At 38.0% G+C, this 22,675-nt stretch overlaps 1 protein-coding gene and 1 long non-coding RNA gene across 2 annotated transcripts in view; one reads left to right on the top strand and one right to left on the bottom strand.

Moving 5' to 3' along the window:
• LY75 (lymphocyte antigen 75) overlaps positions 1–22,675 on the top strand; it is a 130,214-nt gene that overhangs the window by 96,917 nt on the left and 10,622 nt on the right. The window contains exons 35-37 of the mRNA XM_014732232.3: positions 16,001–16,111; positions 21,516–21,632; positions 22,314–22,487. Coding sequence (XP_014587718.1) covers positions 16,001–16,111; positions 21,516–21,632; positions 22,314–22,487 — 402 coding nt within the window. The remainder of the gene's footprint in view (positions 1–16,000; positions 16,112–21,515; positions 21,633–22,313; positions 22,488–22,675) is intronic.
• LOC138918656 (uncharacterized) lies at positions 7,233–8,330 on the bottom strand. The gene is made up of 2 exons (XR_011428242.1): positions 8,171–8,330; positions 7,233–7,443 (listed from the first exon to the last, which is right to left on the bottom strand). It is a non-coding gene; the product is annotated as an uncharacterized lncRNA (long non-coding RNA).

Raw genomic sequence — 22,675 nt, 5'->3', positions numbered from 1 at the left:
AGATTCCTGGGTTTAGAAGCTGAGAGGAATGAAAAACAAACAAAAACCAAAAACAGTAGACAGAAGTTGATGATGCAGGTGGGAGAGGGGGAGTCATTAATGGCAGAAGATCTTGGAGAAGATGGGATGAGAGGGGCAGTTCTAAGCCCACAGAACAAGAAATGAGGTTTGGATGGGATGGGGGAAGCAAGCCTTCCTCTCTGGGGTCACAAGAGGAGGACCTGCATGAAAGAGAAAGGAAGAGCAGATTAGTATTTGAAGATGTTTGTCTACACCTGATGGCCCCCATTTTCCTGTTGAATAGAAGGTGAGGACTTCTGCTGAGAAACATGGGTAGCAACCTGGGTCCCAGACTGAAGAGAGTAATAAAAAATTGAAATACCTGATGAGGGCAATGGGAGAGGACAATAACCAAAACAAAATAAAAGGATCACAGAAGAGGTATACAGGGCCCAGATGAATTAAAAGCCATATATTTGTAGTGACAAACATCAGGAAGATTGATTGATCTCTTCTACCTGTCTCCAGTTACTTCAGTAAAGTTGAGGAAAAGGAGTCTGTGAAGAAGAAAGAAGAGACCTCAAAAAATTAAAAATAGAACTACTATATAATCCAGCAATCCCACTTTTGGGTGTATATCCAAAGGAAACAAAAACAGGATCTTGAAGAGATATCTGAACTCCCATGTTCATTGCAGCATTATTTACAATAGCCAAGACACGGACGCAACCTAAGTGTCCATCAATGGATGAATGGATAAAAAAAATGTGATATATATTTTTATATAGATAGATAGATATGTTTGTTTACTTATTAATAAATATATATTTATTTATAATGGATATATATCATGATATGTATATCCATTATAATACATATATTTATAATAGAATATTAGCCACGAGAAAGAAGAAAACTGCCATTTGCAACAATATGGATGAACCTCGAGGGTATTATGCTAAATGAAATGTCAGCATCACATGAAAAAAATTTTTCATAACTATATATGGTGATAGATGTTAACTAGACTTATTGTAGTGATCATTTTGCAATATATACAAATATTGAATCATGTTGTACACCTGAAACTAATATAATGTTATATGCCAATTATATCTCAATTTAAAAAAAAGAAATGTCAGACAGAGGAAGGCAAATACTGTATGATATCACCTACGTGTAGAATCTAAAAAAGCCAAACTCCTAGAAACAGGGAGTAAAGTGGTGGTTACCAGGAGCTAAGGAGTGGGGGGAATGGGGAGATGTTGGACAAAGGGTACAAACGTCCAATTATAAGATGAGTAAGTTCTGGGGATCTAATGTACAGCATGGTGATTATTGTTAGTAATACTGGATTGTATACTTGAAAGTTGCTAAAAGAGTAGATCTTAAATATTCTCACCACAAAAAGAGAAATAATTATGTGATGGGATGAAAGTATTAGCTAACACTATGGTGGTAATCATTTTGCAATATATAAGTGTATTAAATCAATGCGTTGTACGCCTTAAACTTACACAATGTTATATGTCAATTATATTTCAATAAAGCTATGGAAAAACTTTTAATTGTAAAAAAAAAAAAAAAAAGAAGAAGAGACCCCCATGTTCAGAGTTGGCCAGGTGGACGCAACAGAGGAAGAAGGGAGGGTAGGGTACCCAGGCTGGATGGAGAAGGGAGAAATAAAAGGCTGGGGAAGATGAAGTCAAGGGACTGGAATCTGGAATGAGGTCAAAGTGGAGGTAAACTGGAGTGAAAGAGATGGAGAAATAAAAGGTGTGAGGTGTGATTGGAAAGTAGAGCATTATAGTGAGAGATTTTAATAAAATATCACAGTGACCCACACAGAGGTAGTCAGTAGTCTGTTTTGTCATATTAGCATAAAAAAATGAGGAAGTGTGCGTCAAAGTTAACAGGGGAAAAAATATACTGTCCCTTAGTTCAATGACCTAGAAACAAAACACTGTTGAAATGGGTTACTTGCCTAAATTAAAATGATTTGTTAGGATGCCAACTCTATTGTAAATCTAACCATTATTTGAAAATTAGTTTAATGCAAAGTAATCCACAGTGATAAAATACACTTTGGTGCCTGAGCTGAACGTGGAGAGAACTTTCTCAATTCTGTGCATGACTGCACAGAACTGTGAACTTTACTTCTGTAGGTAGCAGGATAGAAGCATCCAGGAGCAGAATGTTTGAACATTTAAACATGGGGTAACTTGGAAATGAGTTGCTTAGAGTTTGGGTTTAGTATATAAATCCATTATTGACAGCCTGAGAAGAAGAACGAAAATAAGTTGAGCAAGACCTTGATACTTTGGCAAAGGAGCTGAACCTGGAATGGGTGGCAGCGTCCAGCAGAAGACCTGGGCTCGGGTTTGTGTTTTGGCCTTCACTGTGTACTCATGAGTATAGTCATGTCCCTTCTCAGTAAACGATGACGGCCCCTACTGCCTCGGACACTGTGACGCTCCTCACGGATTCTGCTCAGATTTCTTGGTGCAACCACTCCATTTCAGACTGGACTATTAAAGGCATAGAAAGGGTTAGAAAGGGTTGAGATCGTTAAAGAAAGAATGACAGAACTGTCCCACATTGAAGGAGACACGACATCTCAGTGCAATGTATGATCCTGGATTGGATTTTAGAAGAGAAAGAGAACATTAGAGTGACAATTGGCGAAACATGATAAGGCCTGTAGATTAGTTAATAGTATTCTGATCATTGTACTGGAGTCATAGATGATGTTAATATTTAGAGAAGCTGGTTGAAAGATTACGAAACTCTTTGTACTATTTTTGCAACATTTTTGAGAGTCTGAAACTATTTCAGTCCAAATGAAAAGTTTTAGAAATTACGGAGAGACGTTCCAGAAGGCTTCGGGCCAGCGGGATGTGGCTGCCCGGGTCAGCACCAGGGGGGCCCCCTCCCCGCGGCCCCTCCCCTCCCCGCGGGGCCAGCTCGGAGGGAGGGCTCGGGCGGCGCTCCGCACTTCCGAGAAGCGCCGCGCTCGGCGCCCGCACCCGCCGTCATGCCCCGGGCCGCGCTGGCCGCTCTCCTGCTGCCGCTGCTGGGCCTCGCCGCCGCCGCCGTCGCGGGTAAGCTGCCCCCTGCCGCGCCCCCTCCTCGGCCTGGAAGCCCGGACCCCGTGCGACCGCCTTCGGCCCCTGCCCGGCGGCGAAGACTCTCCACCCCTCCCTGCCCGAGGGCTGCCCCGAGGGGCTGCATCCCCACCTGGCATCTGGCCGTCACCCGCACGCCCGCCCCGTGCGCCCGCGTGGACCCTGGTGCCTGGTCATGCCCTACTCTCCTCCCTTTCAGTGGGTTCCGAGACAGCGCCCCAGGGAAGGGGGTCGCCGAGGATCCGAGAGAGCCCTCTCTCTTCCACGGTGTCCACATCCTCAGCGCAGCCCCCACTCCGCGGAGAGGGGCCCCAAACGGGGGCTAACTGACAGGGGGCAGAGGGCCCTAGAGTCCCACGACGAGCATAGTTTCAGGGCCATTGGGGGCTGAAATGAGACGCGAGTAAGTTGGCCGCGATGTCCCCAGCTCGTGCGCAGCGGGGCAGGGGGTGGGGGTGGGGGGAGCAGGCCCTCTTCTGCTCGCGGCGTTGTTTGTTCAATTGGTTGCTGTTCAAGTTATTGAAACAGGAAGAGTTCAGCCAGATAACCCCTGGATCGAAGTGGGACGTGAACAGGCCAAGCTTGGAGTCCACCTAAGTCGTATGATTTTAAAATCTTTAAGTTTAGAGTGCTCCTGTGCAAGTGACATCTGAAAAATTGCTCATGATTAGTCAGTCGCTTGCAAAATGACTCCTGAGGGAAATAGACAATTCTATTGAATATGTGTTTTTTTGTTTTTGTTTTTTTTTAAAACAAGTGTCCCATACAATCATGTCAAAAATGTCGATGAGGAAACTCTGGGCAAAGACTTCCATCCCAAAACACTATTAATTGGACAATTCCAGGAATTCAAGAGCAAAATAAACAAGAACTAAGTGAATATTTGTTTGGGTTTAAATAAAATGATTATGCAAGAGTTTGGGGCCTCTTTTCCTGAATCTCACTGCCATTTTATGAGTTCCTGCTGGAAGCTGCTGACAGGCAGGCGTATTTTATGGGTTCTCGGTGTTGGAGCCAGCAGCAGAATAAGTAGCTCAGAACTTGCTTACAGACTCAAATCTTTCCTGAAAGCTTTGTGGGCCAGCATTTATAACCAGTTATGCTGTCTGTGGCCTCTGGAGGAGCAGAAACAAGACGTGCTGATTTTTCCACTATTCAAACTGAACACATCAGTTTTCTCTAAGACAGTCTGGTCTAGAGAGTCTGTGAAGGCTAATCGTTTTGAGCCCTCTGTGTGTACACCCTGGTGACTCTTGCCGGTGACATCGAAATGCCTGTTTAACCCACCCTCTGGATTGCCATGCCTTCATACTTCAGGCTAGTCAAAAACTACCTTTCTGTCAGATGTTTTTAAAAAATCAGTGTCTACATTTCGATGGTTCTTTTTTTTTTTTGAAGATTTCAGAGAAGCTATTTTGACCAGCAGTAAAGGACAAGCTATCTTTGCACAGTTTTATTCTTTTTCCTTTTATAAGTCCAGTATGGTTAAATGGGCTTTTCAGGAGCTTTAGAAGAAGTGCATGCTGAATCCAATTAATGCTATTAATTAATCAGCTTCTCTCAGGAGGCTTTAAGGATTCATTTAGAAAGAGAGTGAGCTTCAGAGTTAGGTACAAACTGTGTGGCCTTGATCAAGTTGCCTAACTCATCGCACTTCAGTAAAATGACGATAACACCCCACAGGGCTGTGGTGAGCACTAAGTGAGAACTATCTGTCTAGTGCCTATTACAGGCACGGTAAATCTTGGATTCCTTCTCTTTATTCTCTTCACGCAAAATGAAAGGTCATTATTGCAACCAGAAAACATCATGAGTGCCACTTTATGTGTGTTGGATGTTTATGGTTACTGAGTACATTCACCTACATGTTGATGATATAGGGCTGGAAAACTATGTTTTCATCATAATACTTCACAAATCTCTTCTCTAGACACGATCAGGAGTCATATTCGGCTTAGAACTGAGTCAAGAAAGAGCTTTTCAAGGTTATCACAGAATTAGCTGAAAGGCAAGATCTTATCAGAAAAGCTTCTACTGTATTGCATAAAGTATCAAGTTAATGTTGAAATGGAAATCACTGCTATCATTCTCCGTTATTTGGGGGTTTATTTGTGTAAGTAATCTTAAATTGTTAGTTGTTATCTTGAAGATCACAATGAACAAAACATTCTTTAAATTCCTGAGTAAGCTTCCATGGCATCTCTTTTAAAAAGTCCTTCTGTATTGGTGCTTTTTGCACATTGATGATCAGTCTGTGTTCCTTGAGTCAGTGAATTACCATGGGGGCATGAGACGAGTGAATATACGCATGTTCAGAGTAAATGCATGTTCAGAGTAAATCGTCATTCTGTGGTCATCATGTGAATCAGAATCTGGTTACTAATTTTGAATTTCCATAGCCTTTAAGGCTAGGATGAGGTGCCCCTGCCTTCCTCCCCGACATTATCTCTTACCACCCTTCCTGCCATTCAATCTGTTTATCCATGCTGACCTCCTCGGGACTCGAAGACCTGCTGGTTCTTCTGCCCGGACCACCCTCCCCTTCCCTGGTCCGTGGCATGGCTGCCCCTACCCCCATCATTCAGATCTCTGTTCATATGTCACCTCCTCAGACCTGTGAACACCTCCACACTCTCTATCACATCCCTATGTTTCATCTTCAAAGCCCTTTCTTGTCGCTCCCCTTACCAGAAGGAAGCTTCAAAACAGCAGACTTGATTGTCTTGTGGATTTTTGTTTTGTTTTGATTTGCATTTCTGTACTTTATTCTAATTTTATATAATAAAACAACAAAAAAATTTAGATGAATGATTTTAAAAGTAGAGGAGATAATGGGATTGCAGTTTCTTTCAAATTGTTTTACCTCTGCTGCAAACTCACCTCATAATTGAATTCAAAGCATTAAATCATGTTAATCTACTGATGTGACTTTTTCTGACCTTTATGGATGACACAGTTATGTTTCAGGGGAAATTATCTCAGACATATTTTTGTAAATTTTGAAATGTGAAATATTTTTCTTCCAATGAAAAAGTGAAATTACAGTTAGGTATTGTTTCAGGACTTCTTTCATTGTTGAGAAGCTTTTAAAAATGTGCTTAAGTGTTGACAACAGAAACAGGGTGATTGCCCACAAATTTTTCTGATACATATCAAGTATTTCATTCCTTTTGTGGGTTATTTTAGATTTTAAAGGCAAATCTTGAGACTGAATTTCTAAGAAAATGGATCCTTGATGCCCAACAAGAAAGATGCAGAGTAACACTGGCACCCCTTCCTATGAGTAAATGTCATGACAGCTCTTCTGAGAAGGGACATGAGGGGAGAAGATGGAGGTGGACGTCTTGGAAGCCAGGTCAGGAAGGGTGACGTGGAGAGGGGATGGAGTGTCAGAGCGCTCAATTTCCTTGCAATTCAGGGAGACTTTACAGCCCAGGGTCCAGCCACAGGCCCTCTGGGTTAGGCAGGGACTTGGACCACCACTCCCTTGTCTGTATGTAGGAAATGTAACAAACAGCGCCTTTTCTTCCTCTGTCTCTGCCACAGTTGCCCTTGTGGAAGGTAAGTGGCTGCAACTCATAGCTTAACAGGAGAGGGGCAAAGGTCTTATTACTGACGTGGAAAAAAATTACAATCTTTGCCTTTCCTTTATTAACACTCAGAACAATATGTCTCAAGGATCACTTCCTCTTATGCTGTGCCTGGTTGTTCAAAAAAGGAAATTATAAGGAAACAGAGAGTTCTATTAGAATTGACCAGTAATGCAAAGTATTCTTGTGGATTTTATTCTTTTATCACATGGTAATTTTAGACAGAGGATCTGTATGGAAAATTTTGGAGCTATGTTAAGTGCAAGCTTTCAAAATTTTCATCAGGCTCCTAAATTTCTGTATAAATTAGCAGAATTATAAAACCCATAAAGAGTCATTTAGGTGCATTATTAATAAGAACCTATCTTTCAGGACTGCTGCGAAGTAAGAGTAACAGAGAACACTTCACAGAGAGCATTGTGGGCAGGGCTTTTTTCTCTTCGAGTGAAGTATATTTACTGAAATATATTTTTATAGAAAATGTAATTGAACCTGTAATTGAAAACTTACGGCAGTATTTTGGGGAGGCAGTTTTTTAATTATAACAGGATTATAGCAAAGACACAGCACTGAAGAAGACTTAGTTTAGCCTTCTGCTCATGAGGTGCATGAACCTCAACAACTTTCCTCTGGAGGTATCCAGCCTCTATTTGAACACTGTTCTTCTCGAAGTAAAAATCTCTCTCTTGAGTAGTGTTTAAAGCTTGTCTCCACACACACGCTCTGACCTGCAGCGTGAGAAGAAGAGTTCAGTGCTGAATTAACTGGAGTTACTGCTAAGGCTGAAATGAGCCTAAGGAGAAGGCAGTTGAAAGTTTTGAGGAAGTGAGTTAACAGTTTGTTTTCTGTTTTTCTGCCTATAGCTTTTCTGGTCGCATCACATATTGCTTATTTAATTATTCCACAGTGGTCTTTGAGTCACCACGATTATCATTATCATCATCATACTCCCATCTCAGGGGCCTTGTGTTTGCCCTTCCCTCTGTCTGACCTACATAGCCACATGGCTTTTTTCCTTCAGCTCATTCAGATCTTTTTTTATATGTCACATTTATAATGAGACCTTTCTTAGAGACCTTTCTAAAATTGCAACCCTAACCCCTACTCTACACTCAGGATCTTGCACTTTTCTCCTTAGTACTTATCACTGTCTGTGGTAGCTAGCCTCCAAGATGGCTCCAATGATTCTCACCTCCTGGTGTTCATACTCTTGTGTAGCTCACCTCCGTGCTGAATAGGGCTGACCCATATTACCAACAGGATATTGTGGAAATCATAGAGTGTGACTCCCAAGGCTGGATTATAAAAAACATTACACTTCTACCCTGTTCTCATCTGAATCAGTTGCTCTGAGGGAAGCCACCTGCTATGTCATAAGGACCCTCAATCAGCCCTGTGGAGAAGTCCACATGGTGAGGAACTGAGGCCTCCTACCCACAGCCAGCACCCACTCACCATGCAGAAGAGAGAGCCTTCTTAGAGGCTGATCATCCAGCCCCAGTTCAGTTTCTGATGGCTGCAGCCCTGGCCAGCATCTTGACTGCAACTTCATGGGAGACCCCAAACTGGAATCTCCCAGCTATGCAGCTGCGTCTGAATTTTCAACCCAGAGAAACTGTGAGATAATAAAGGTTTTTTGTTGTTTTAAGCCTCTAATTTGTTACACAGCAAGAGTTCACTAATATACCATCTAAATATAAAACACCATCTAACAAATATTTTACTTACCTATCTTGCCTTTGTCTATCTGCCTCAACTAGGACATACACTCCAGGATGGCAGGAATTCTTTTCCTTTTTGTTCCTGTGGAATCCCTAGCACCTAGAACAATCTTCCCACAACCACCCCCTGAGATACGTACTGTTATCATCCCCATTTTACAAATGAGGAAACTGGGACACGGTAAGGTTAAGTAACATACCCAAGATCATGTAGTCAGAGCCAGAGTTCTCCACAGCCTAATAAGCTTAATCAGAACCCTGCAGTGTCCTACTTCTCTGCATGCTATCTTGTGTTATGTACAAGACCTTATGATAGCTTTTATTCGGGGTACAGTTAGATTTAAGACATGGTCTCTGTTGTTATGCAGTTAACAGTCCAATTGAAAAAATGGCATAAGTATCAGATGACTCCATACGTAGCAGGATCTGATCCATGTGCATGTGAATGGGTGTAGGCCATCAAAGGGTAACACAGTCCCTTTTCGAAGAAGAATGGCTACCTGTGGTTCTTATTTATAGGTCCTCATGGTGTGTGCCACATTATGCTCACCACCCTAGCCACAGCTGATCGAAATAGGGATCGTTCCCAAATGAAAGGCTCACTACTCTTGGCTAGACAGCAGCTCAAGAGGGGACCTGGTATAAGAACCCTAAGAATCCTATTGGACTGCTGAGATACTATCCTCAGCTTTCTTACTACCCCATGTATCCTTACAATAGATCTCTGTCATTTGGGGTAAGCTTAGCAAGTCTTTAGTCCTTGTAACCAGAAAAGGCCTCTCACACATAGTGTAATGCAAAGTCCTGTAGAAGTTCAGAGGAGTCAGAGGTTAAGGCAGGTGAGGGAAGGACACTTCATGGAGAGTTGACACATGAACTGCCACTGAAATAAGAATTTCTTTAATCAATAGATGGTTTAGAGATCAGAGTTCAATGTAATGTATAAAGCATAAGAACTATAAGTGTACAAAGAAGTAATGTGAAATTTTACTTCACTTTATATTTTTTATACTTAATAGACATGCTTTATTCCATATAAACAGTACTTCAAAATTTTTTATATTTTTGAGTTATTATCAATAGAAAATACTATGTGTAGCTTTGACTAGAAATAATACAAGAGAGCATTTCTCAACCCATGGTTCAAGAACTTCCAATGATTATAAAGGTGTTTTAGGTGTCATTATACATGGTAATGGAATCTGTTCCCATTTCAATTTTTTAAAAATTCCATAAGGCTAAAGAAAAAACAACAAAAGAGTCTGAAGAAAGTAGGAGGGAAAAAAGAAGAAAAAGAAAATCGAAGTTTGCAATTCAGAGTATCTGTCCATGCGACTTTCAGTTTGAGTTTCATTCTAGAAATGACTGCTTGTTTTTTCTGTCCTGTCTTAATACATGAGACGCTATCTGGCAGGAGGAGAAGGTTTGGGGGGACCTGCCTAGTTCACTCATTCAACCAATATTTGACTCCTTACTGCGTGCCTGTCATTGTAACTTTTTGTGGTATTCCTTCTGCCTGGAGTTTCTCTTCTTTTTCATTTTCCGCCTGGCAAATTCATTTATCCTGTGAGCTGTAGCTCAAATGTTGCCTCCTTTTTGAAATGTTCCCTGACTCTACAAGTTATGTACTCTTTCTTTTATAGTCCCATAGCATTTTACCTGTCATGCCTTTGTAATATCTGTTATATATGGGCATCTGACGCTCCCATCAGACTGAGCGCTTTAAGTATAGGACTCATTCCTCTTTATCCTTACCCCTTTGCACTCACCATTATATCCGACACAGAGGAGTAGCTCAGCAAATGTTTGTTGGATGGATGATGGATAGATGAACGAACAGTTGTTGATAACTTGTTCACAAGTGTGAAAGAGGGAATTGTGCTTCTGGCTATAATGGAGTTGGAGACTAACACTCCCATTAAGATCAACTAGAGGGGCTGGCCTGGTGGCGCAGTGGTTAAGTGCGCATGTTCTGCTTCAGCGGCCCAGGGTTCGCCGGCCTGGATCCCAGGTGTGGACATGGCACTGCTTGGCAAGCCATGCTGTGGCAGGCGGCCCACATATAAAGTAGAGGAAGATGGGCATGAGGTTAGCTCAGGGCCAGTCTTCCTCAGAAAAACGAGGAGGATTGGCGGATGTTAGCTCAGGGCTAATCTTCCTCGGAAAAAAACAAAAAACAACAACAACAAATAAAAGTAAATAATAAAACGTTATTTAAAATAAAAAGATCAACTAGAAAATCTAGATAAAATTCCCTAAGAACCATATTTGCAGGCAACAGAGGGGTGCTAAGCCAGTTTGTTGAGGTGAGCCCAACATTCTGTGTTACAGTATCTTTTGGGAGAGTTGCCAAAATTTTAAGCAGCTAAAAGCAGAGCAGAGTTTTTAGCAGTCTTGTGGTAAGAAGATACAAATCTGAATATTAACTTGCCAAAGAGGAAGAGCTCTAGGCCGATCTCCAGGCTTTCAGGTGGGATCCACGGTTAAGGGCCCTCACAAAGGATGTAAGCCCTCCTGAGGTCGACTCAATCCTGGCTGTACTAAGGTAATCTTCAGTACTCCAGCTGCTGAATAACATCAGCCAGACCCTCTGCAATTTTCCTACACAGTGTCCAGTATTTGATAAAAAACACCAAGGATAACAAGAAACAGGCTAAAGGGGGCAAAAAACCCCAAATAAAAACAGACCAACAAGTGACCCAGAAATTAGAATTATCGGAAATGGACTTTAAAATAACTGAGTAAGTTCAAGAATATAGATAATAAGATTGAGAACTTCACCAGAGACTCAGAATATATAAAAATATAAACAAATTGAAATTCTGTAACTGAAAAATCACTGACATTATGAACTTAATAGATGGGTTTAACAGCAGATTTGTTAAAACTGAAGGGTAGATTAGTAAATCAGAAAGACAAAATTATAGTACAGAGAGCCAAAACTATTAAAAGTATAGAAAAAAGCAAAGGGAACACAAGAGACATAATTTGTGAAAAGTCGAACACAGACATAATTTGAGTCCCAGAAGGGGAAGAGAGAGGAAATGGAGTAGAAGCATTATTTGAAATGATAATGGCAAAGAACTTTCCCAAAGTGACCAACGAAAATAAGCACAGATTCAACAAGTGCATTGAGTTATTAGCAGGATTAAAAAAAAGTACCAGGCATACCACTGTCAAATTGCTAACAACCCAAAATAAAGAAAATCTTGAAAGCAGCCAGAAAGAGCAGCAATCAGACTGACAGCTAATTTCTCAGTAGGGATGATGGAAGCCAAAACAGTAAAATGACATCTTTAATGAAAGATAAGCTGTCATTCTAGAATTCTGTATTTGCAAAAATATCCTTCAGGGGCCGGCCTGGTGGTGCAGCAGTTAAGTGCGCACGTTCCGCTTCAGCGGCCTGGGGTTCGCCGGTTCGGATCCTGGATGCGGACCTACACACTGCTTGTCAAGCCATGCTGTTGTAGGCGTTCTACGTATAAAGTAGAGGAAGATGGGCACAGATGTTAGCTCAGGGCTAATCTTCCTCAAAAAAAAAAAAATCGTTCAAACATGAAGGCAATATAAAGACATTTACAGAAAATCAAGAGCTGAGGGAGTTTGTAGTAAACCTGCACTTAAAGAAACACCAAAGGGATTTCTTGAGACAGGTGGAAAATTATCCGAGTTAGTAATACAGAAAGATAAGACGCAATGAAGAACATCAGAGATGGTAAGGATGTGTTTCACTCGAAAGGAGCATTAACCATGCAAAATAGCAATAAAACAACAGAGGAAGGAAAGTCAGTGAGGTTAAAATCTTGTAAGATCCTAATATTGTCCAGGAAGTGGTAAAAGTACTAATTTTTGGTACTATTAAGTCCTTTACATATTGTAATTTTCAAGGTACCCACTACAGAAATACAATTAAAGAATATACAATTAATAAGCTAAAAGAAAAAATGGAATATAAAGATGTTTAATAATCCAAAAAGAAGACAACAAAGGGGAAAAAAAAAGAAAAACAAATAGGACAAATAGAAAACAAATAGTAAGATAGTGGATATAAACTCAAATACATCAGTAACTACATTAAATATTAATGGAAATACTCTATTTAAAAGACAAAGATTATCCAAGTGGATTTTTTTTAAAAACCTGCTTGCTGCTTGTAAGAATTATAACCACTTTGGAAGAGTGTTTGACAGTATCTGCCAAAGCTAGACACATGGACACTCTATGATCCAGCAATCCACTTCTACATTGCCGGTATATTTCTATATTTCTATTCAATTGGGTATAGAAATTTTCTATATTTCTATATAGAAATATTTAGTGGGTATAGAAATATTTTTATACCCACAAGAAAGCATGCGTATGTGCACCGAAAGATATGCACAGGATGTTTATAGCAGCATTACTTGTAACGGCCACAAACTAGAAATTACCCAAATATTCATCAACAATAGGATGAATAAATTCATACAATACTATATAGCAAAGAGAAAGAACAACCTACAGCTACACACTACAATATGAATGAATCTCATAAAAGTAATGTTTATCAAAAGCAGCCAGACACAAAAGAGTACATACTGTATGACTTCATTACTATAAAGTTCAAAAACAGGCAGAACTAATCTCTGGTGTTAGTAGTGAGGAAAATGATTACCTTTGGAGGGGAGTGGTGACCAAAAGGGATTAATGTTCTGTTTCTTCATCTCACTGATGATTATATTGGGTATGATCATTTAATGAAAATCCACCAAGCTGTATATTTATGACTTGCACATTGTATGTATGTTTATTTCAATAAAAAGTTTACTTTTTAAAAAGTATACCAGTAAAGGTATTAGAATTGGCAGCAAGGTCAATCCAGTTATATTTTAGGATATAAGAAATGATTCCAGAAAGAAAAGATGAATACACTGGAAAGAGAGTGTTTGAAGATGTTGAAGAGATGATAAATTAAGCTATTTAAAGGATGAAGAAGAGACAGGATTCATTCAGCAAAATATTTTAGTATAAATATTTTTTAGAATAAATATTCATTTAGCAAAATATTTATTCCCTCTTATAGCCTAGGAGCTATCCAAGGTGTTGGGGATTTGGATCTTTGGGATTTATAAGGCTTAGTCCCTATTTTCAGAGAGGTCACTGTCTAGTAGGGAAGGGTACCAAGAATGATAATTAATAGAAGTTCCATGTTTTGAGCACCTTCCTTGTACTAAGCTCTATGTTGTGCAGCTTTGTAGATTTTTAGCTACTGTTCAAACAATCCAATGAGGTTTATATAATCCCTTTTTTCCTGAGGAAACACAGGAAATAAGTTGTCCAAATTCTCACCACCAAGATAAAAACCCAAGTCTGTGTGACTTGTTTCCTTCTGGTAATTTCCACGGCCATTGGATGATGGCTTAGAAGAGAGAAAACCATGTGATGAAATTGCAAATGGAAGTCAAAATAAAGTCCAGTAATGATGTTTTGGAGAGGGTGGTATACATAGATGGCCTAGATTTCATGTTCGATGGTCTGGATGTGGATATAGAGAAATCAGTCAGTCCTTTCCTCTGAGTAAGGGCCAGACTTTCGAAGAAAGCAGCAGATGTGTACAGTGAAACTGGATGGCTGAGGAATGTTTCCCAGGAAGAGGATCTCAGGGACTTTCAACCGAGCACTTTGTGTTCAGGTCCTCCCTTGCACCCTCCTCTTACAAAGGTGTCTGGTGTCTTCAATTCCTGAACCTTTCTGGACTTCCTTGCTTTTTAAATCTTCGGATCATACTACACACGTAGTTTTATAGCCAGATTTTAATTTTTACTTTCATTCATAATGAAACTCATGTTTCACTATGAGCATTTTCCCAAAGGAAAGTGGTTACTGCTAAAACATCCCCATCCAACTACCTTTAATCCACCATAATGGAAAAGTTCTAGATTCCTACCAGAGTTCAAGCCAAGGTAGTCGCAAGTGTAATGCAAGTACTTATAAAACAGCAGGAAGGAAAAAGCCTGTATACAAAAGAAATTGTATCTTGAGACACCTACTCCCATGCTAGTATATCTTTGGATGGTTTAACTAGTAAATGTAGCAGTATGAGGCCAGGGAAAAACTCCTATCTCACATATTGGGATAATTTTAAGTAGCCCATTGTATTAATTAGATTATTGATCCAGCTGCTAATACAGTGACCTGAATTAACAACAGCTTAACAAGATAGAAGTTTATTTTCTCTCTCATTACAATCTGAGTGTGATATGATGGTTCCACTTAGGACCCTTCTTGTTGCTCTGTTATTCCTAGGTTGTTTCCATTGTTTACATGATTAAGGTTGGCTAACTACATTTTAGCCAGGGGGAAAAAGGAAATATGGTCCAGGGAGCATACTCCTTCCTTTAAAAGGCACATTTTGCACATTTCACTTTTGTTCACACCTCATTATCCAGAAATTACCAGAAGACTGGGCAACAATCTAGCTTGGTGGCCACACACGCTGTGCTATATAAGAAGCTGAGGTCTATATGAGAAGCTGAGGTCAAGTACTGGGGACAGCTAATGGTCTCTGCCATAATATGAGTTTTTTACAGTAAAATCAAGGTTGTTGAATTTAGACTAACACAGCTGATTGTTAAGTTCTGATGTTTGTAGTAGGGCCTTTTTCTACTTGTTTATATTAAAATTCTAATACATACAGAACTTGAAAATAAAACTAGGTGAAATCCTAGGGATTTTCCCTATACAGATCTAAGAGAACACGGAAGATTAATGCCTTATGCTCCCTTAATCACTGGAATTCAGTAAAATCCTAGAATCCTTTTTCCATTCTGGCCAGTGAAATCAAGCTCTTACAGGTCTACTTTTGCTTCTAATGCTAACTAATGAAATTCCAGAGCTGAGGCTTAGAAACATACACCTTTATAATGAACAACAACAAAAGGAGACACAGAGATCAAGGAGATGCCCCTCTACCCTACAGCCATAGAAGAGAGATGGTTCTGTTTCATAGAACTTGTTCAAAGAATCTGCTTTGATGAAGTGTTAAATTAAGAACATTCATAAGAACATCAATCTATTTTCCTGTGCAATAGGAAAACTTGTCTGAATATTCATAATCTAGCAACTTGTTTTCTTCTCTGTTCTTGGAATGTAATTTCAACAAAAAGATCTTGTAAAACTCTTAAGACTTTTGAAATTGTTACTGTCTACTGCAAAGATAACCTTCAAAGTGAGCTTGTAATTGTGATTGGTTGTATTCCTTGACAGTTTGTTTCCTTGGTAATAATGTTGTAACTTACATGTCTGAATTCTGAGACAACCTAGATACTTGTAGCTTTGCTCTGTCATATCAGAAGAGAATCACTGGCACGTTTCTCTTTTCCCACCTATACAATGGAGAAAAATAAATTCCTATCACACTAGCTGATTTCTTATTTTAACGAAGAGAGCCTTCCTGCTAAATTAACAAGAGAAATTGCCTTTCATTTTTTTCTGTGAAAATCTACTATCTAGTACCCTTGTCTTTAGGAATTCATGAAATTCTTATTCTCAAGTTATCTAACAATGTTTCTCTTTTTCCATATAGACTGTCCTTCATCTACCTGGGTTCAGTTCCAAGACAGTTGTTACATTTTTCTTCAAGAAGCCATCAAAGTAGAAAGCATAGAGGATGTTAGAAATCAGTGTACTGACCATGGTAAGGAGCTTATTCTTTTTTGCTTTTTCACAAATCAGTAAAAAGTGTTCACTAATTTCTTAAAAAATGGTTTTGTCATATCTTTACCTGAGTCCTTATAATAAATGGACAACTTTTATTCTACAAAACACAAGCCACAGGCAGTGGAATTGGGCATACATTTAACTCTTGAGTTGGAAGACAGACAAAGCAGAGCAACAGAACCTTAGCAACAGCAGTGTCTATTTAATGTGCGTCCTCTGTACCAGGCCCTGTGCTTACACACATCACTTTACCTGGCTTTAATTATCATAACAAACGTATCAGGTAATTTATTATTAGCTTCCTTTTATCAAGAGAAGAAATTAAGTTCAGTTATTTGTTCAAGGTCACACAGGCAGCGCCAGGATTCAAACCAGAGTCTGTCTGATTTTAGGACCAGAGTTTGTAATCACTCTGTCATTCTGCTCTGAAAGTGCTGTTTCAGGCATGCGGTGTGGGCAGATGTCAGATTACAAGGAACCGTGAAGTGAGGCTGTGGTAAAAAGCAGGGTACGTTAAAGAAAAATGAGAAAAAGGCTATTTGCTAGAGGATATGCTTAATTTCTCTGGGAAATATAACTTCACATTGTGAAATATTTTAAAATGTCATTTCTAAAAAGGTGTGCTTGGGTGCTCTTTATAGTTTGGCTGTTTGGCCCAAAGCACATCCTTATTGTTAAACCTCTAAGTTTTGTGATACTTGTCAGCACAAACTAAAACTATGATGTGAGCTAGGATCTTTTTCAACTGGAATATCTATGATGGCGAGGTGAGAGTCCTTGATTCTTTAAAGGTGCTTTTTATTACTGTGTGACTTCTAAAAATCTCTTGATCATTTCATTAAATTTTGTCTTAGGCATATTTATAACTCCAGCAGTTAGAACTCCTTTTATCTAAAAAACCACGATTTCTGATAATCCACCAATATAACATTTTGGAAGAATATCAAATTGTATTAGGGATACTTTAATTAAAATCATGTTCACTTATTATAGAAGTAATAAATGTAGGCATAGAAGTTTTTAATCCTATTAAGTGCCATGTAGTACTCCATAGATATTTATTGTTTCCCTTTGAAAAACTCATACCTGCGAAATGGTGTTGAATATTGGCTCTGAAAACAAGACAAAATTTCCAACATGCCAATATGGTTTCATTGCAAGGAAATTGAATAATAGGACTTTTGCTGGTCTTACAAGATTCTTTAAATGGAGTTCCCCCTACAACTATTTTCTATTTTTTTAAAGCCATTTATATTAGGTATACTTAGAAATAAATACAGATTTCAATAACAGAAATTATATTGGAGGTTGAGAGCCAAGAAAAGACATGTTCCTATTCTCTGTTTGCTTGTATGAATCACAAGGTCAAAGTTCATTGTCCAGCTTTACTACTTATCTTAAGCAGTTAAGCAACTCCTTACTATAAAGAGGTGTAATAAATACTTGTTGACTGACTTCCTCTACAATTTAACTGTAGTTGTATTTGCTATTTTTCTTTAGTGAACAAGCAAAATAAAATTGAAAACACCAAGAAACTTTGTGGTCTGATTTTTGATTGCTTGTTTCAAAGTCCGTTGATTCCACTTGTTCAAGCAGGGTAGCCATTTAAGGATTTTAATTTGTTGTACACAAATTTGCTTATAAAATTTTTCCTATGTCTAAAGAAAAAATGTCTTTTTTCCCAGTAAAAATTTTATAAATTCAGTTTGTCTTATTGACTTGATTTTTAAAAATTTCTCATACATTTCTGATAATCCTCTGCATTTGCTTCCAGTCTGGAAATACCCATTTCATTGATGAGTCGGAACATTAGCTAAAATTAATTAATAATATTGTACTTATTTTTAGCTAGGGTAGTGTTTTGATTTGGAGCAGTATGTGGACATGAATTCAGTGTTTCCTATGTCTGAAGAAGAAAAAGCATAAGGAATACTAGAATATTTATATTTGGATTTATAACATCTTCACAGCTAACAAAATCTTACCGTAAACCATAGAAAATAAGTGACTTGTTACCTTTTGGGCTGCAAAGAGCTGTATATAGAAATATTCCCAGTGCTTGCTGCTAATTTAATTGATTTACCTCTCCTTATTTTTGGTACTATTATTCATTTAGGAAAATACTTGTGAGAGGCTAAAATTCTTCTTGTATTGCAATATTTACCTTTAATTTATATATTATCGTTATAGTAGAAAAAATATTTTTAATCTTTCCTTTTGTGACCTATGAGCTGTGTCACTAGTCATAAAAAGAATTAAAGACCCAAATTACATCTCAGCAGGTACTGTCACTGATAATGCATTGTAAAAAAAATTTGCTTAAGCACATGCCTTCTTCAGGGACTTATTCTGTCATTTGTTAAAGAAAATGAAAGTATGTCTTATTTGCCTGACATAGTAATTTAAGTTTATACAGTATTTAATTAGATTACAATGTAAAAAATCATTAAAGTTCCATTGGCTGCCACAAGGTCAGAGAAAAGAATGAAAAACTCATCTCTGAACACTTAAACCTAAACTATAACCTAGTTAAATATTTCCCTTGAGGATTTTTCTAGAGTAGTATTTTGGTCACATTTCACAAGTAAGTACAAGTAAGTACACTAGGGTAAAACAGATTAAAAGTCTCTATGACATTTAACAGACAGGAGGTGATAGCAGCTAGAACTGATAAGAAAACCATCATAGACTTTTAAACATGGAGATATGACTCAGAGAGAGAAGCTTGCTGAATCCTGACATTGGATTAATTAAAAATATTGTTAAGTATTTTAAAGACCAGCCTTATTTTTTCTTTTCTTTTAAAAATTTTTTCTTAATTACACAATAATGCACAAATCACTATAGAAAACTTAGAAAAACACATAAATGAATATTTTAAAAATAAAACAAAGCCACCCTAAATTGTACCACCCTAAGGAAATGTAATGACTATTAACATCTTGGTAAGCATCCTTCTAGACCCCTCCCAGGCAAATATATTTTAATAAATGTTTGCATATATATATATATATGGATCATATGAGGCAAACTGTTATGTCATCTGCATTTTCCTTTAAAAATGTCTTTCCATGGCAGTATATATAGAATGCATATTTTCTAATAACTGTACATTATTCCACTATATAGATGTAATAATTGATTTAGTTAATCCTCTAATATTGGTTATTAAATTATTTCCAATCTTTCAGTGTCATAAACAACATGGGATGAGCATTAATGATTGTGCCTATTTGAGCACAGAGCCAATGATTGCCTTAGCATAAATTAAGGATTGTTGGGACAAAGAATATGTACTTCCTTTTAGGGCTATTGATACATCTTGCCAAATTGTCTCCAAAAAGCTTGTACTAATTTTTACTCCAATCAGCCATTTATGAGTTCCTATTTTTCTATACACAAGGCCAACACTGTTTAATTTGCAAGTCTTAAAGTCTTGTTTTAATTTTCATTTCTTTACCAGTGAGATTGCATTTTTCACACATTTCTTGTGTTGTATTTCCTTTTGTGAGGGTGAATTGCCTTTTTAACAGTCTGAGACCAATTTTTTTCTTCTATTAAGGTGTTTGCCTTTTTATTTTTTAATTTACAATAGAGCTTTAGTCTGCCCACTTTGTGATTTTCTTAACAATATGGTATATTTTTGGAGAGATTTTTGGCCCTATAGTAGTTTGCTTTCCTCCTGTAGTTACATTGATTGTTTTTTTTAAAGCCTCTTCTAAAAGACGTAAAAGTACTCACCTAATGCAAATTTTTCTTACCATATCAGGACATAATAGGAGCTCTTTCTCTTCTCCATTTAACTGTTAACTTATTACAAAAAATTATCAATTTTAGCGTGATGTCATAATACATTCACCTATTATTTAAGCCTCCTGTAATTCTCAAAGTGTGGTCCCTGGATCAGCAGCATCAGCATCATCCGGGAACTTATTAGGAATGTAAATTCTCAGGCCTCATCTCACTCCTACTGAATCAGAAACTCTGGGTGGGGGGCCCAGCACTTCTGATGTAACAAGCCCATCAGGCTATTCTGATGCACACTAAAATTGGAGAACCACTGATCTAAGACAATATTCTGAAGTCTTCAGGAGCCTTGTTAAGTCAGAATGACTTTGGAAGAACATAATTTAATAGTAGGAAAGGCTTCTTCCTCATCTCTCCATATATTTGAATTAGTTGTGGTACACAAAGCCTCCAAGATAACTTTAAAATATGTGTAGGATCAACAACTTCTCCTTGGAGAATAATAGGAAAAGATTGTTATTTCTAAAATTACTGAGGTTGAAAGTCATGTTTCTTAGGAACATTTGGACGTTATATTCCTCATTTAGCTGAGTACAGCCAAAAGGATATCCTTGATACCCTTTTTGTTCCCCTGGGATTAGATGTCCCCTCCCCACCAGATTTCTGGTTGCTATGAATATAAGCTTTGATGTCATCATTCGTTCACTTGTTTTCACTTGCAAAAACATGTAATATCCTGAAGAAACGAATTCTACTAGCGTTTTCTAAGTATTGTCCAATTAAGACAGTGGAGTGACTTTTTAATTTGAAAGAGAATCTTTGGATGAAGAAACAAGGTTAAATCTCTCTTGGAAAAGTGAAGTTACTGCTAATATTTACAGGATGCTATGTAGCTTATGGATTGTGATTAAAAAAAAAAGTTAACGTATGTGAGGCATAAAATCTATGTGGCTGCTGCTCCTTACTCTTGAACCAGGTGAAAGAGTCCCAGGAAAAGTCAACCATCCAATGAGAACGAGGACCTCCTTTATCAGTCAGTTTCCCTAACCAGGACTTTTCTAAGGATGACCAGAAGAAAGAAAATATGGGAAGGCACAGGCTTCGGGCAGCAGGTACATGAAGGCCAGTTAATGAGTCTGAGTTAAAGGTCAGAGATGGCTTGTTGCTTGAGCATCACTAGGTCTTGAGACTACTCTGGCAAGTTGCTCTCATACTTTTCAGCTCTCCTGGGTGTGCTCAGAGGTATTCCTCCCTACACCTGTGAACTGACGGCAGGAGCAGCCATGGTAGCTAGAGGAGGGGAGTGGGAAAAATGGAAAAACATTGAGAGATGCAGAAAGTGTGTTTTACTGCGTAACCTTCCTAGGATGTTTTATTTCCCTGCTGTTTATAATTGAGATTATCAACTCTAGGTGAATGAATGAGTATAAAATGATTCTGTTCAATTTATCACATTATCATTTTACTTTGCTCATGAGTGACTATATTGTCTCTTCAGAAAGGTACATTCTCAAGTTAAATTTAAAAAGATGTAAGTGTAATATACTGTATGTATTATAATAACTTTTATATATTTCACGAGATTTTCATTAATTTTTGGAACATGCTTTTTGTTCTCCCTAAAATAATTTCAGGAGCAGACATGATAAGCATACATAATGAAGAAGAAAATGCTTTTATACTGGATACTTTGAAAAAGCAATGGAAAGGCCCAGATGATATCCTACTAGGCATGTTTTTTGACACAGATGGTAAGTGATACTTACCTTGTGGAATCTCACTTTTTTTCCCCTTAATGTTAATAAAACTGATGACTTTCTTTTAGATTCCTCAATTCTCTCCTTCAAGTTGATGTTTCCTGTGGTCTCCAGGTAATTTTCAGTATGGATCGATGACTTGTACCACAGCTTTTGCCTGAGCAGCTCAATGTGTCTCTCACATGAGAGTCAAATTTGATTCTGTCTGGATTAAATGTGGTTCTAGGCTCAGTATTTTTGTAATACGATAGTCATAAAAATTAGTATTAATGCCAACAATAGGATAGACTGAACTCTCAAGGTTATAATATGTAAATGTATTTACTGTCACTTTAGAAAATAGAAAGTACAGATATAATTATTTTCAAAATGAAATGAAATTACTAAGATTACTCTTAATATTTTAACTATTTTCTTGGATATTTCTCCATTAAAATGTTATAATATATACTTTTTTTCTTTACAAAAATGGGATCACCTTCAGAACTTTCTTGAAACAATACCTTTGACTTGCCTGTAGACAGGATATATTCCTCCAATTTAAATTCTACAACCAAAAGTTTAGACCAGACATACCTTAGTAACTTTCTACCTTTAATCCTAGACCCTTTTCTTTGATTTCTTTTAACACCTTTTTATACTGTCATAATGTTGAAAATATTCCTTAACTGACAGATTCGAGTTTCAAGTGGTTTGATAAGTCAAATATGACATTTGATAAGTGGACAGACCAAGAAGATGGTGAGGACCTGGTTGACACCTGTGCCTTTTTGCACACCAAGACAGGTGAATGGAAAAAAGGAAACTGTGAAGTTTCTTCTGTGGAGGGAACCCTTTGTAAAGCAGCTAGTAAGTATAATTGAAGGTCTTTTTCCATTCTAAGATGGGTGGTGAAAGTAGGGCCGCTGTTAAAGTAATTTTCTTTGAGATAAGTGTGCCTCAGTAAAGAGGGAGTAAGACTTCAGAATATATTAGAAAGTCTTGGAAGTCAAATATGTAATTTTCTCACATTTCAGAGGTAGGGTCAGATCATGTGA

This window comes from Equus caballus, chromosome 18 (genome assembly GCF_041296265.1).
Source record: "Equus caballus isolate H_3958 breed thoroughbred chromosome 18, TB-T2T, whole genome shotgun sequence".
Classification (NCBI taxonomy): Eukaryota; Metazoa; Chordata; class Mammalia; order Perissodactyla; family Equidae; genus Equus; species Equus caballus.
This window is presented reverse-complemented; position numbering and strand designations above follow the sequence as displayed.